Below are 12,227 nucleotides of genomic sequence, written 5' to 3'. Positions count from 1 at the left end.
TCGCCATCCCAAGTGCTAATGCATCCGGATAGGATGCTTTTGATGGTGCATCAATAAAAATTGGTGAGGGTTAACAGGAACATGGAAATTTCCTTGGGATTGGGAGAGTTGGAGTGAATGGGAGTGAACTCAGTGTTGGGTAGAGAACAATAAATGTGAAAACCATGACAGCTGGTAAATCCATGGGGGGAGGTGGGTGGGTGGGAGGTAAGACCATAAGATATAGGAGCGGGATTAGGCCATTCAGCCCATTGAGTCTGCTCTGCAATTTCTTCATGGCTGATTCCAGATCCCACACGACCCCATACACTTACCTTCTCGCCATATCCTTTGATGCCCTGACTGATCGGGGAAAAAAATCAACTTCCACCTAAAATACTATACCCACAGACTTTGCCTTCACTGCAGTCTGTGGCAGAACATTCCACAGATTCACTACTCTCTGGCTAAAAAAAATCTCCTTACCTCTGTTCTAAAAGGTCTGCCCTCAGTATTGAGGCTGTGACCTCTAGTTCTAGATGCCCCCACCATAGGAAACATCCTCTCCACATCCACCCTATCTCATCCTTTCAACGTTCGGTAGGTTTCAATGAGATTCCCGTGCATTCTTCTAAATTCCAGTGACTACAGGCCCAAAGCTGCCAAACACTCCTCATATGCTAGACTCTTCATTCCCAGAATCATCCTCGTGAACCTCCTCTGGACTCTCTCCAATGACAACACATCCTTTCTGAGATATGGGGACCAAAATTGTTGATAAGACCCCAAGTGCAGCCTGATTAGTGTCTTATAAAGCCTCAGCATTATCTCCTTGCTTTTATATTCTATTCCCCTTGAAATAAATGCCAACATTGCATTTGCCTTCTTTACTACAGGCACAACCTGTAAATTAACCTTCTGGGAGCCTTGCATGAGGACTAAGTCCCTCTGCACCTCTGATATTTGAACCTTCTCCCCAGTTAGATCATAGTCCGCATTATTGTTCCTTTCACCAAAATGCATTATCATACATTTCCCAACAATGTATTCCATCTGCCACTTTTTGTCCATTCTTCCAGTTTGTCTAAGTCCTGCTACAATCGAATTGCTTCCTCAGCACTACCTACCCCTCCACATATCTTCATATAATCCACAAACCTAGCCAAAAAACCATCAATCATTGACAAACAATGTGAAAAGTAGCGGTCCCAATACCACTCCCTGAAGAACACCACTTGTCACTGGCAGCTAACCAGTAAAGGCCTCTTTTGTTCCCACCCATTGCCTCCTGTGTGTCAGCCATTTCTCTATCCATGCCAATATCTTTCCTATAATGCCATAGCAGTTTATCTTGTTAAGCAGCCTCATGTGTGGCACCTTATCAAACATCTTCTGAAAATCCAAGTAAATGACATCCACTGCCTCTCCTCTGTCCACCCTGCTTGTCACTTCCTTGAAGAACTCTAACAGATTTGTCAGGTTTGTCCCTTCTTTAAAGGGAAACCATGCTGACTTTGACTTATTTTATCATTAGTCTCCAAGTACCCCAAAACCTCATATTTATTAATAGAATCCAACACTTTCCCAACCACTGAGGTTAGGCTAACTGGCCTATAATGTCCTTTCTTTTGCCTTCTTCCCTTCTTAAATAGTGGAGTGAAATTTGCAATCTTCCAGTCCTCTGGGACCATGCCAGAATCAAGTGATTCTTGAAAGATCATGACCAATGCATCCATTATCTTTACAGTAACCTCTCTCAGGACTCTGGGATGTAGTCCAACTGGTCCAGAGACTTATCCGCCTTAAGACCTTTAAGGTTGCCTAGCACTTTTCCCTTTCTAATAGCAAAGGACTCCTGCTCCCTGACACTCATGGACCTCTGGCACACTGCTAGTGTCTTCTACAGTAAGGACTGAATTAAAGTACTTACTATGTTCATCTACCATTCCTTTTTCCTCCATTACTACCCCACCAGCATCATTTTCCAGTGGTCCAATATCACCTTTCACCTCCCTTTTAATCTTTATATATCTGAAAGATCTTTTGGTAGTCTGCTTTATATTATTGGCTAGCTCGCCCTCATATTTCATCTTTTCCCTTCTTATAGTTTTTTTAGTTGCCTTTTGTTGGATTAAAAAAATGTCCGACTCACTTTTGCTACATTATATGCCCTTTCTTTGGCTTTAGGTAGTCTCTAACTTCCTGTGTCAGCCATGGCTGCCTAGCCCTGCCATTTGAGAACAACTTCTGTGGGACAAATCAAATTGCACCTTGTGAACCATTCCCAGAAACTTCAGCCATCTCTGCTCTGCCGTCATCCCTGCTAGTATCCTCCTCCAATCCACCTGGGCAAGCTCCTCTCTCATGCCTCTGTAATTCCCTTTATTCCATTGCAATATTGATGCATGTGACTTATGCTTCTCCCTCCCAAATTGCAGTATGAATACAATCATATTATGATCACTGCCTCCTAATTCTTTGATGCTAAGCTTCCAACTTTGGCCTTCTTTCAGCCATGACTCAGTGATGCCCACAATGTCATACCAACCAATCTCTAATTGTGCCACGAGTCCATCCACCTTATTCCAAATGCTACACGCATTTAAATACAACACCTTCAGTCCTGCATTCTTCACCCTGTTGAATTTTGCCTCTGTAGTACAATTAACTCTTTGCTCTGTCTGCATTCGTACCCAATCCTTGCCTTGTCAATACACAAATGTTTGGCAGCCTCCACCATAGGTCAGAACTGACAAATACCATCCACCATGTCAATTTTGTTACAGTGGCTTGTTGAAATGAAGCAGATGAAGGAGGATGCATTCAAGCTACCAGACCCTTTTGTAGGTTAACACAAGTTGTGGACATGTAAATCCAGTGCCATCAAAGTAGAAAGTTTTGACCCTATTAGCAAAGCACATTGAAAGAAGTGTACATGTGTGTTCAAAGTAAAAAAGACCGCAAGACATTCACTCCATCATTCACCCCAGAATGAAGTCATTCACCACATCGAATCTGATTTTCCATTCTATCATGGCTGATTTATCATGAGATATCAATGGAATTATTATACCTGGTTGGCCCCGTGGACCAGGAGGGCCTTCGGGTCCTGGAAAACCTGGAGGACCCTGAAAGCCAAATATAATCTCCCCAGGGCTTCCTTTGTCCCCTTTCTGACCCTTAGCTCCAGGATATCCAGTTTGACCTGGAGGCCCATTTCTGAAAATTCCTGAAAGAACAAGGGAACAGATACTCTTGCATATTAATGTACTGCATATCACACTTAGCATACTTTCCTTATAACATGACAGTGTGACTCTTGCCAAAACACAAGCAATGCAATTCTATAATAGAGCAGGGATTATTTAGCCTTGAGCACTGAAATTTGAAATATCTAACCTCCAGAGAATGAAAACTTCACAGAACCTGCCCTGTGAGTTAGAGGTCTTTTAATGAGACCATCTTTCATTTTTCTAAACAGACAATCTTTCAGCCAGGATGAAATGTAAAAATATTAGTGTTCTGGCTCTCAGGAGCCCTCCACTTGTATTTATTCATTTCATTAAAGCAGGTAGAATGGAATCTGGACTGATGAAAAGACTCTGACTCAAAATTTAACTTTCTATTTCAGATGCTGCCTGACCCACTGAGTTCCTTTAGCAGCTCTTTTTTTTTGCTAAGGATCATGAGCGTGACCAGTGATGTGTCAGCTGGTGAACAGATAATGAAGCAGGTTCAGTTTTCCAGCCTGCTTAAACACCGAGAAGCATGTGCTGTCTAATCTCTTTCTAAGGGTACTTGATGTCCTTCCTATCTTAAGTTGCAAAAATTTGTCTTCTCACTGAACCAGTACTTTAGGAGTGATTTAAAATGAAGCTTGAATAATTTCACTGTAGCAAATAACATATAACATGATCAAAAATATAGAAAGTTATGCATCCCAATAAAGGAAAGTAAAATGATTTGAGAAAACAAAACAGAAAAGACCGACTGTGAAAATGACATCACATTGGACTGCAGTTAAATACTTGAGAGCAGTTTTCATCTTTCGTTTTGGAGTGGTGCCATGTTTATCAGTCAACGGAACTTGAGTATCATGAATGATCAAGGATACCGTGTAGCATATTTGATATTTCAGTAGTATTTGAGTAATATTGTAAATATATTGTTTGATTATGCATTCTTTGTTGTTTACATAATTAATTACAGCTTGTGTAAAAGTATGCGAACAGCATACGTTATCATGCCACCACGTCATAAGTGCACATCTCACTAAAGTAAAAACTAAACTAAGAGTTTACACATTACTCCCATCTCTGTGTTTTCCCTTTTGATTAGTTTTATGTTTTGGAGTTACAAAACACAACACACTGTACATGCTTCCAGTGTTATTTACATTTCCTGTCACGATGTTATGGTTGTACAAAGACTTGCCATAAAATTCTACTCTCTGCTTCTACACATTTTAGAAAATAAATACTGAAACCATCAAATTTTATTCAGTCATGAAAAATATAAGGATATTGGAGAAAAGCATAGGAGTTAGGGGTCGGTGATTAGTTCCTTACACAGAGAATGCTGGATGCGTGGAACCCCTTGCCAGGTTGGTAGTAGAGGCAGATACATCAGGGACATTTAAGAAACACTTGGTTAATAGAAAAATGGAGGGTTATGTAAGAATGAAGGGTTTGATTGATTTTTAAAGTAGGTTAAAAATGTCGGCACAACATTGTGGGTTGAAAACATAGAAACATAGAAAATAGGTGCAGGAGTAAGCCATTCGGCCCTTCGAGCCTGCACCGCCATTCAGTATGATCATGGCTGATCATCCAACTCAAAACCCTGTACCTGCTTTCTCTCCATACGCCCTGATCCCTTTAGCCACAAGGGTCATATCTAACTTCATCTTAAATATAGCCAATGAACCGGCCTCAACTGTTTCCTGTGGCAGAGAATTCCACAGATTCACCACTCTCTGTGTGAAGAAGTTTTTCCTCATCTTGGTCCTAAAAGGCTTCCCTTTTATCCTTAAACTGTGACCCCTGTAGGGCCTGTACTGGGCTGTAATGTATTATGAGCTAATGCTTAACTCTTTCCAAGCAGAAGAATAACTTTAAATTGAAAAGGGATGCTATTCAGAGAGACCTAGATTTTCTTGTACAAGGATCACTAAATATACTGATACAGCAAGCAATTAACAAGGCAAAAGATACTTTGCCCTTTATTGTACAAGAATTTGAATACAAGAGTAAAGATGAAAGATGTTTCAGTGCAATTATATAGAGCCCGGTAAAACAGGAGGACTATTTGCTTGCCCTGTCTGAGGAAGGATATATTTGTAATAAATGGGAATGTAAATGAAATGCACCATATTCATTGACTGATTGATTTAAAGATACAGCATGGTGTAGGTCCTTCTGGTCCTTTGAGCCACATCACACCAGTAACCCCCGACTAACCATAACTTAATCACAGGACAATTTACAATGAACAATTAACCTATCCGGTACGATTTTAGACTGTAGGAGGAAGCCAAAGGACCTGGAGAAAACTCACGCATTCCATGGGAACAACGTTCCGAGACTCCTTACAGAACAGTGCCAGAATTGAACTCTGAACTCTGGAATGCACTGATCTGTCGTGCTAACTGCTACACTGTGGTGGCATGCTTAATGTATGATGAGATTAAGCGGAAAGGGTTCATGCTCTTTAGCTTTTAAAAGGAGAAATGATTGCAGAAAATTTTGACCAAATGCTTTCAGCAGCTCAGAAGGCTTCTGTGGAATGAGAAATTGCGTGAACATTTCTAATTAAAACACTTCTATCTTAAGTGTTAACCAAGGTTCTTTCAAGATAAAACCAAAACTCCATTTCTCTTCCCACAGACAATGCCTGACCTGTTGAGTATTTCCAACATTAGTTCTAGCTTTCTTTCAGATTTCCGGCATCTGTAGTTCATTTATTTTGTGAAGTTCCCACAGGGCAACTGCCATTTATTTCCTCTAGCTTCGACATTCAAAATGAAGGTTCACTCTCGCGAATCGTGGCCGGCCATACATGACAAAAAGTATGAACCTAGAACTTTACTCTTTGGACTTTTCCACCCAAAAGGACAGTCATTGAATATATTTATGACAGAAATTGATTAATTTGTGGATATTTAGGGAATAAAGGAATATGGAGATAATTCAGTAAAGTGGCACTGAGGCAAATGATTAAGGAGAAAGAACAAACTTCATTCAGCATATACATTTACAATATACAATAGGAATTTGTTGGTCAGGGTGCAACATGCAACAAAACACAACATTCAAAAATTATAAAGATTAAAGAATTATATAAAATATGGAAACATATAAATAAAAAACATAATAAAATTAGAAGTTAAAGGACAGATATAGAATAAAATGTGCAAAAATAAATTAATACCAGCAGTATTTACAATGTAGATAGCATTATAGATGCAGATGATTTAAAGTGTCTGTAGTGTGGTGTAGTGGTGGGGGTGATAGATCGAGGGACGTGGAGGGAGCTAACTAAATGCTTAACCCAATTAACTGCCTGAGGAGAGAAACATTTAGGATGGTGTAAAGATTTTGGATTTTGTTTTAATAACCCTAGAGTACTTTCCAAAGGGGAGCTTTTGGAAAAGGCAGTTTTCAAGGAGGGTAGTGTCCACAAGACAATTTTCCTGTCCACATCTTTATCCTGGATGTGATTGTGTGACACAGCAAACGTGTGGGGCCAAGTGGCCTCCTCCTCCTCCTCCTCCTCCTCCTCCTATTTCTTACATTTCTTTGTTCTCATAAAATGCATCAATAACTTTATATTAGTGTTTCTTTACTTTTTCTTCAGCATGGGTTTTGCTCGTTGTTGTTTAAAGTAATTTGCCAACACGAACTGAAATTAAAGAGCTTCATCTGGTGTTAATAGGGTTCAATACCCAACTTCTCAGTGGAGCAAAATGTATTCTCTCACCTGGTTTGCCTGGAGGGCCTTGCCGACCTGCTTCACCTGTAGAGTCAGAAATAAATAAGTTTTTTCATGGTAATCAAAAATATTATGTGATTAAGCCAAAATAAAGAATCTTGCCTGAATGGCTCAAAATTTCAGCTTTTTATTAAATTTAATGGCCAAAAACACTTCAGAGCTTATAAGTATTAAACAACGTCTAAGTTTAAGGAGATGGAATTGTTTATGTACTATTCAGTGGCTGAATATCACACTTGACTTGGCTCCAATTTAAGCCCAGCTCTGGGCACAATTAGTGGCTCGCCCCTGACCTTATCCCCAATGTCACCCCGAGTTTCGGGTATAACTGAAGCTATGCCTTTTGTGTATCTCAATATCTGTGTTTGAAGAAACCTGGTTATGCTCATTATTTTTTACTTCTTTGTCACTAAGGTCTTCTGTCACCAAACCCATTATCAAGTCAAGTCAAGTCAACTTTTATTGTCATTTCAACCATAACTGCTGGTACAGTGCATAGTAAAAATGAAAAATGAAAAATAGAATGGAAGGAGGCAAAATGGCATCTTCCCAGGCTGCAAGCTGTATGATGATCTAATGGAAGAAATTTAAAACTGAATGTAACATCTCCCCTATGCATCCTCTGTAAACTAGCTCAATGAAAGCAGTTGAAGAATGGAGTCACTGATGTGGAAGGAATTTAGCAAACATCACCGGGCCATCCTGGCTGTCCTTTTCGTCCTGGTTTCCCTGGTTCGCCGTTTACACAGAGCTGCTCGTCTGCTTCTTGATCCTGTCACAGACATAAAAGGCAAGCAGTCACTACAATATCATACAGTGAGGTGGTGCTGGACGTAGAGTCTTGGATTTCTGTCAGAGTTATACCGCTTCCTGAGATAATGCGGTAGATTGAATCAGGCTCATAAACATGAGGCACCTTCGACTCTGAACTCCCCCATCTCACCCCCACATCCCGACACACACCACAGCGATCTATCTAATGCTTCTTAATTATAGGTAATGTGGATTCTGTCAGTTTAAATGCTGGTTGATGTGTACAAAGTGCATCTGAATAATGATCCATGGTTGCTGAAAAGTTTTCTGTGTTTTGTGCTAGGCCACCATGAGAGTCAGAGTCATCAAATATTTCTGAGCTGACTGGAGAAATCGGCTCTTGTCTCCAATCTGGGCCGGTGCTTAAGTTGTCTAAACAGCGTATAGTACTTTGCACTAGGATCCGGACACTGCTGCTCTGAAAGGCTCCAAGCCTACATCGTGCTGCCCAGTGACTCATTCCGGGCCCATGTTCAATGCCCAGCGACACGCCTGGGGCCTGGACCATGCCACTAAGCGACTCGCTCCGGGCCCAGATTTTGTCACCCAGCTTGAAGCCACTCTCGAGCTCTTCAGATCAGCTTGGCGCCCAGAGCAATCCAAACTCACACCCAGACCAGTTGAATGAGCATCGGAACTTCTCTGCCCGGGGCCCAGCCTCTCCTTTCACTGCCCAGAACAATCCAGCCTTGATCCCAGGCCAGCTGTACGGACATCAGAACTGCACTTGTAACGATTCTGCAACACACTATCTCGGCTCAATCCCTGAACTCGCCTCACCATCGCTCACCCTTTTACTGTTTGCGGTGGTAATCCTTAACGCCTTCGTGAATGTATCCATCTCTATCTTAAATACAGTGACTTGATCTCCACAATCCACTGCAGAAATGAATTCCAGCAGATTTATTACTCTCTGGTGGAAGAAATTCCTCCTTATCTCAGTTTTCAAGGGGTATCTCTTTACTTCCAGGCTTTGCCCTGCATCGTAAAATCGCCTACTAATGAAAGCATCCATCCACCACCCACTACTCGTTCTATTCAGGCCTTTCAGAATCCAGCAGGCTTTAATGTGATTCCCTCACATCATCCCACCCCATCCTTCTGAGAGGAAATGATGCAAACTCCATTTCCTGAAATTGAAGTTTAAAGAATTATCATGCACTGAAATATTTTCAATTGAAGGCTGGTACTTACTGGACCAGGGGGCCCTGTGTGACCAATTTTTCCTTTCTGTCCCTAGAGGCAAAATATTAAGGTATTTATGGTTATTAATATTTTATATATGATTAATATGAAAATTAATTAACTGTTAATTAGTTATAAAGTACAGAACTTACAGGCCTTCCAGGTCTTCCTGGAAACCCACTGAAACCTGGCTCTCCTTTCATTCCCTGAGACACAGAAAATATAATGTCAGAGTTCAAAAGTCGGTCATTTCTTTCTGAGTCAGGTAATGGTCAGTATCACCCTGTGACGGCCTTTATAAAAACCTCTGCGTCACAGTGGTTGAACTGAGTGGCAGTGAATTCAAAAACCACTGAGAAGTTACGGAACCTTAAAAGACACCAAAGTTAAATCTATCTGCAAAAAAAATTTTTAAGTGATGAATGTTGTAATTTTATTATGAATCAAAGACGGACCAACCTGCAAACCTGGCAGTCCAGTTGCTCCATTGTTACCTGGCCTTCCCTAAAAATAGTAAATAGAAAATGAATTGTGTCCATCTACAGTTTTATAAGTTACAAGACAAAATTATGTGTAAAAAAGCACAAACGTCTGTAGATTGCAAGTTAGAGTGACTGATTTCAGTGATAATGGACTAAAAAATAACTACTACAGTAAGCAATAAGGGGGAAGCTTTGGATCACAGAAATCAGAAGAAGCAAAATCATTCAGCTGTGCTGTGTTTTGAACTCAGCCCAAAATGGAAGTTGCTCCGCTTGTAATTGAAGCAACGTAGAACACTCAGATCAACTTTCAGAATAACAGGATGAGAGTGCAAATAGAATCACCACAACACATAGCTAACAGCATATGTCAAACGAGGAATAAATCGTATTACTTAAGTTGAGAGCTAGTTGGTGGAGTCACTTCAAAACTTTTATCAATTGTTAATCAGTTTTATATAACATAAAGGTCTGCCCTCAGCTTTGCCCTGTGTCAAACCAGCTGGTGTGTTTTGTGGTGGGTTTTCTGCACTACTCCCACCAGTCATCCCGAGGCAAGGGCTTGCGAGAAAGAGTCACTAACCGGAACCAGGCAGGACCGGGATGGGGATTGTGAGCAGTGACGTCAAGCATGCAGACAATCCGATCCTGCAAATCTCTGCAAGAGCCTGAGCACGATGTGTCATATGGGGATCGACACAGTGAACACCACCATTGGCAGAGTGTAGCCAGAAAATTATCTGACGAGACTGGCCAGGGAGCTCAGGACTGAGTGCTTACAAAGGGAGTCTGGAGGTAGATGCATGGTGCCTTGCCATGGTTCACCCGGAGCGGCTGTGGAACAGTGAACTCTTATCTGTGGTCTGATCTCAGGCACATTAAGTACTGCTGAATAACTGCTGAAAGATATTTTGAGATCTGCCCGGAACTGGTTGGTCTTCGGTGCAACAAGATCTCTGTGAGGGAATGCTGCTGACTGCCACGGTCCAGGCTATAGGATCACATGCTGAAGGACGGAGTGAAGCCAGTGTAAAGGTCTGTGGAGGTTGGGCAGCAGGCCAGGACCTTTTGGCCACTGGACATTGGGGGTTAGTTACTGACAACTATGTTTGTATCACATGAGTGGCAATGGTGCCATGTATAGGAATATGTTAATATTGCCAACGTGTAGAGCCAATGACACTATGAATGCATAGACTGAATGTAAGAGCTGTACTTTACTTTGGTAGTTGTATATACTGTATTATTTATTATAAATAAAGTTTATATTTGAAATAAAAGTTTGGGACTTCAGTATATTCTGCTGGGAGCTCAGGACTTGGCAGCTCTGTAAATCGATATTCAATGCACAACATTTCCCAGCAGGCAGTGCAGCTGCCACATGGTTCCAGCAAGATCCCTCTGACATTCAGCGATGTCTGTGTGGAATCTGAACGTTCTCCCTTTTCCTTCAGGTGCTCTGGTTTCTACCCACATCTATGCCACAGTAGCATAGCGGTTAGTGCAATGCTCCTACAGCTCGGGGCATTCCAGAGCTTGCAGTTCAATTCTGGCACCGTTCTGTAAGGAGTCTCTCCCCATGGAATGCGCGTATTTACCCCGGCTGCTCCGGTTTTCCTCCCACAGTCCAAAGATTGTCCCTGACTGGTAAATTGTCCCGTGATTAGGTTAGATTTAACAGGGTTTGTGGGGCTATTCGGGCAGCGTGGCTCGAAGGATCGACTCTGCACTGTATCATTAAGCAAACAGGTTGGTAGATCTATTGGTTGCTTTACATTACCCCCAGTGCAGTAGCTGGTGGGAGAATGGATGGGGCGGGGGGGGGGGGATGCATGATTTATTGGCCATATGGGACAGAACAGGATACACTGACTTTATCAGGAAATTGGATTGTAAGACTTTCCTTAGAGTCACCTTAAAGTTGATGGGTCAACTTGCTTTCATCTATGCCTTGAGGAAATAAACAAATATGAATATCCATACAATGAGAAATTCTGAGTTCATCGCCTTCAAAAAAGAGTCAGATGGGTACTTGTGAAAGAATGGGGGAAGACTGACCATTAGTGACTATTGAAAAGTAAGAGAGTTAAACTATTCACTGGTTATTAAATATGCAGCAGCAGAAGGTGTTTGGCAATGGATACAGAAATCATTTCACTGGATGTTTCCATGTACATGTGATAAATAAATCTGAATCTGATCTTCTTCATGAAGATGAATTAGATTTGGAAATCATGTCCTACCAGAATTCCTGGGTCTCCTAGATCTCCTTTATCACCCTTCCATCCCGATACGATGGCACCCTACAACATATATAAGGAAAACTATTATTTGTCAGTCATAAAGAGTCAAAAAACCATTTAATGTTTTTTAACACCCACAATCAAACTGAGAAATAATGATATTTTTACTGCTTAGTCTTACAAGATTTAAGTTCAAGAAAATGTCAGATCGATCCTGAACTGAACTGGACATAAATAGTCATCACTAATGTATCCTTTATGAAACAAAATGGAATCAAGTAATAAGATATTAGGCTTATTACTGTTATAATTTAACTCTCACATCACAAAGGTTGGTTCCAAAATAGCTATATTTGAGGTTTTCTGTAGGTGGTCTCATCTTTTATGATGTTTGGGTAAAATCTCTGAGTCCCACACTTTTGAGCATCAGGATGCAAATAGTTAATCCAAAATGTAGTCTGCAGACCAAATAGTTAATAAGATGACAGATTTGGCAATACTATGCAGGAAGTGAAGTCACTTCTCTTTTAATGGA

The 12,227-nt window shown here is 41.0% G+C and overlaps 1 protein-coding gene across 1 annotated transcript in view; it reads right to left on the bottom strand.

Moving 5' to 3' along the window:
- Positions 1-12,227, bottom strand: part of LOC140725661 (uncharacterized) — a 213,952-nt gene that overhangs the window by 102,764 nt on the left and 98,961 nt on the right. Inside the window, exons 15-21 of the mRNA XM_073041425.1 lie at positions 11,693-11,752; positions 9,427-9,471; positions 9,120-9,173; positions 8,977-9,018; positions 7,663-7,741; positions 6,958-6,993; positions 3,053-3,208 (exon numbers count right to left, since the gene is read on the bottom strand). Of these exons, the coding sequence (XP_072897526.1) occupies positions 3,053-3,208; positions 6,958-6,993; positions 7,663-7,741; positions 8,977-9,018; positions 9,120-9,173; positions 9,427-9,471; positions 11,693-11,752 (472 nt within the window). The remainder of the gene's footprint in view (positions 1-3,052; positions 3,209-6,957; positions 6,994-7,662; positions 7,742-8,976; positions 9,019-9,119; positions 9,174-9,426; positions 9,472-11,692; positions 11,753-12,227) is intronic.

Source organism: Hemitrygon akajei, chromosome 3 (assembly GCF_048418815.1).
Source record: "Hemitrygon akajei chromosome 3, sHemAka1.3, whole genome shotgun sequence".
NCBI classification, from domain to species: Eukaryota; Metazoa; Chordata; class Chondrichthyes; order Myliobatiformes; family Dasyatidae; genus Hemitrygon; species Hemitrygon akajei.
Note: the sequence above shows the minus strand (reverse complement) of the source record. Positions and strands in the feature narration are given on the sequence as shown.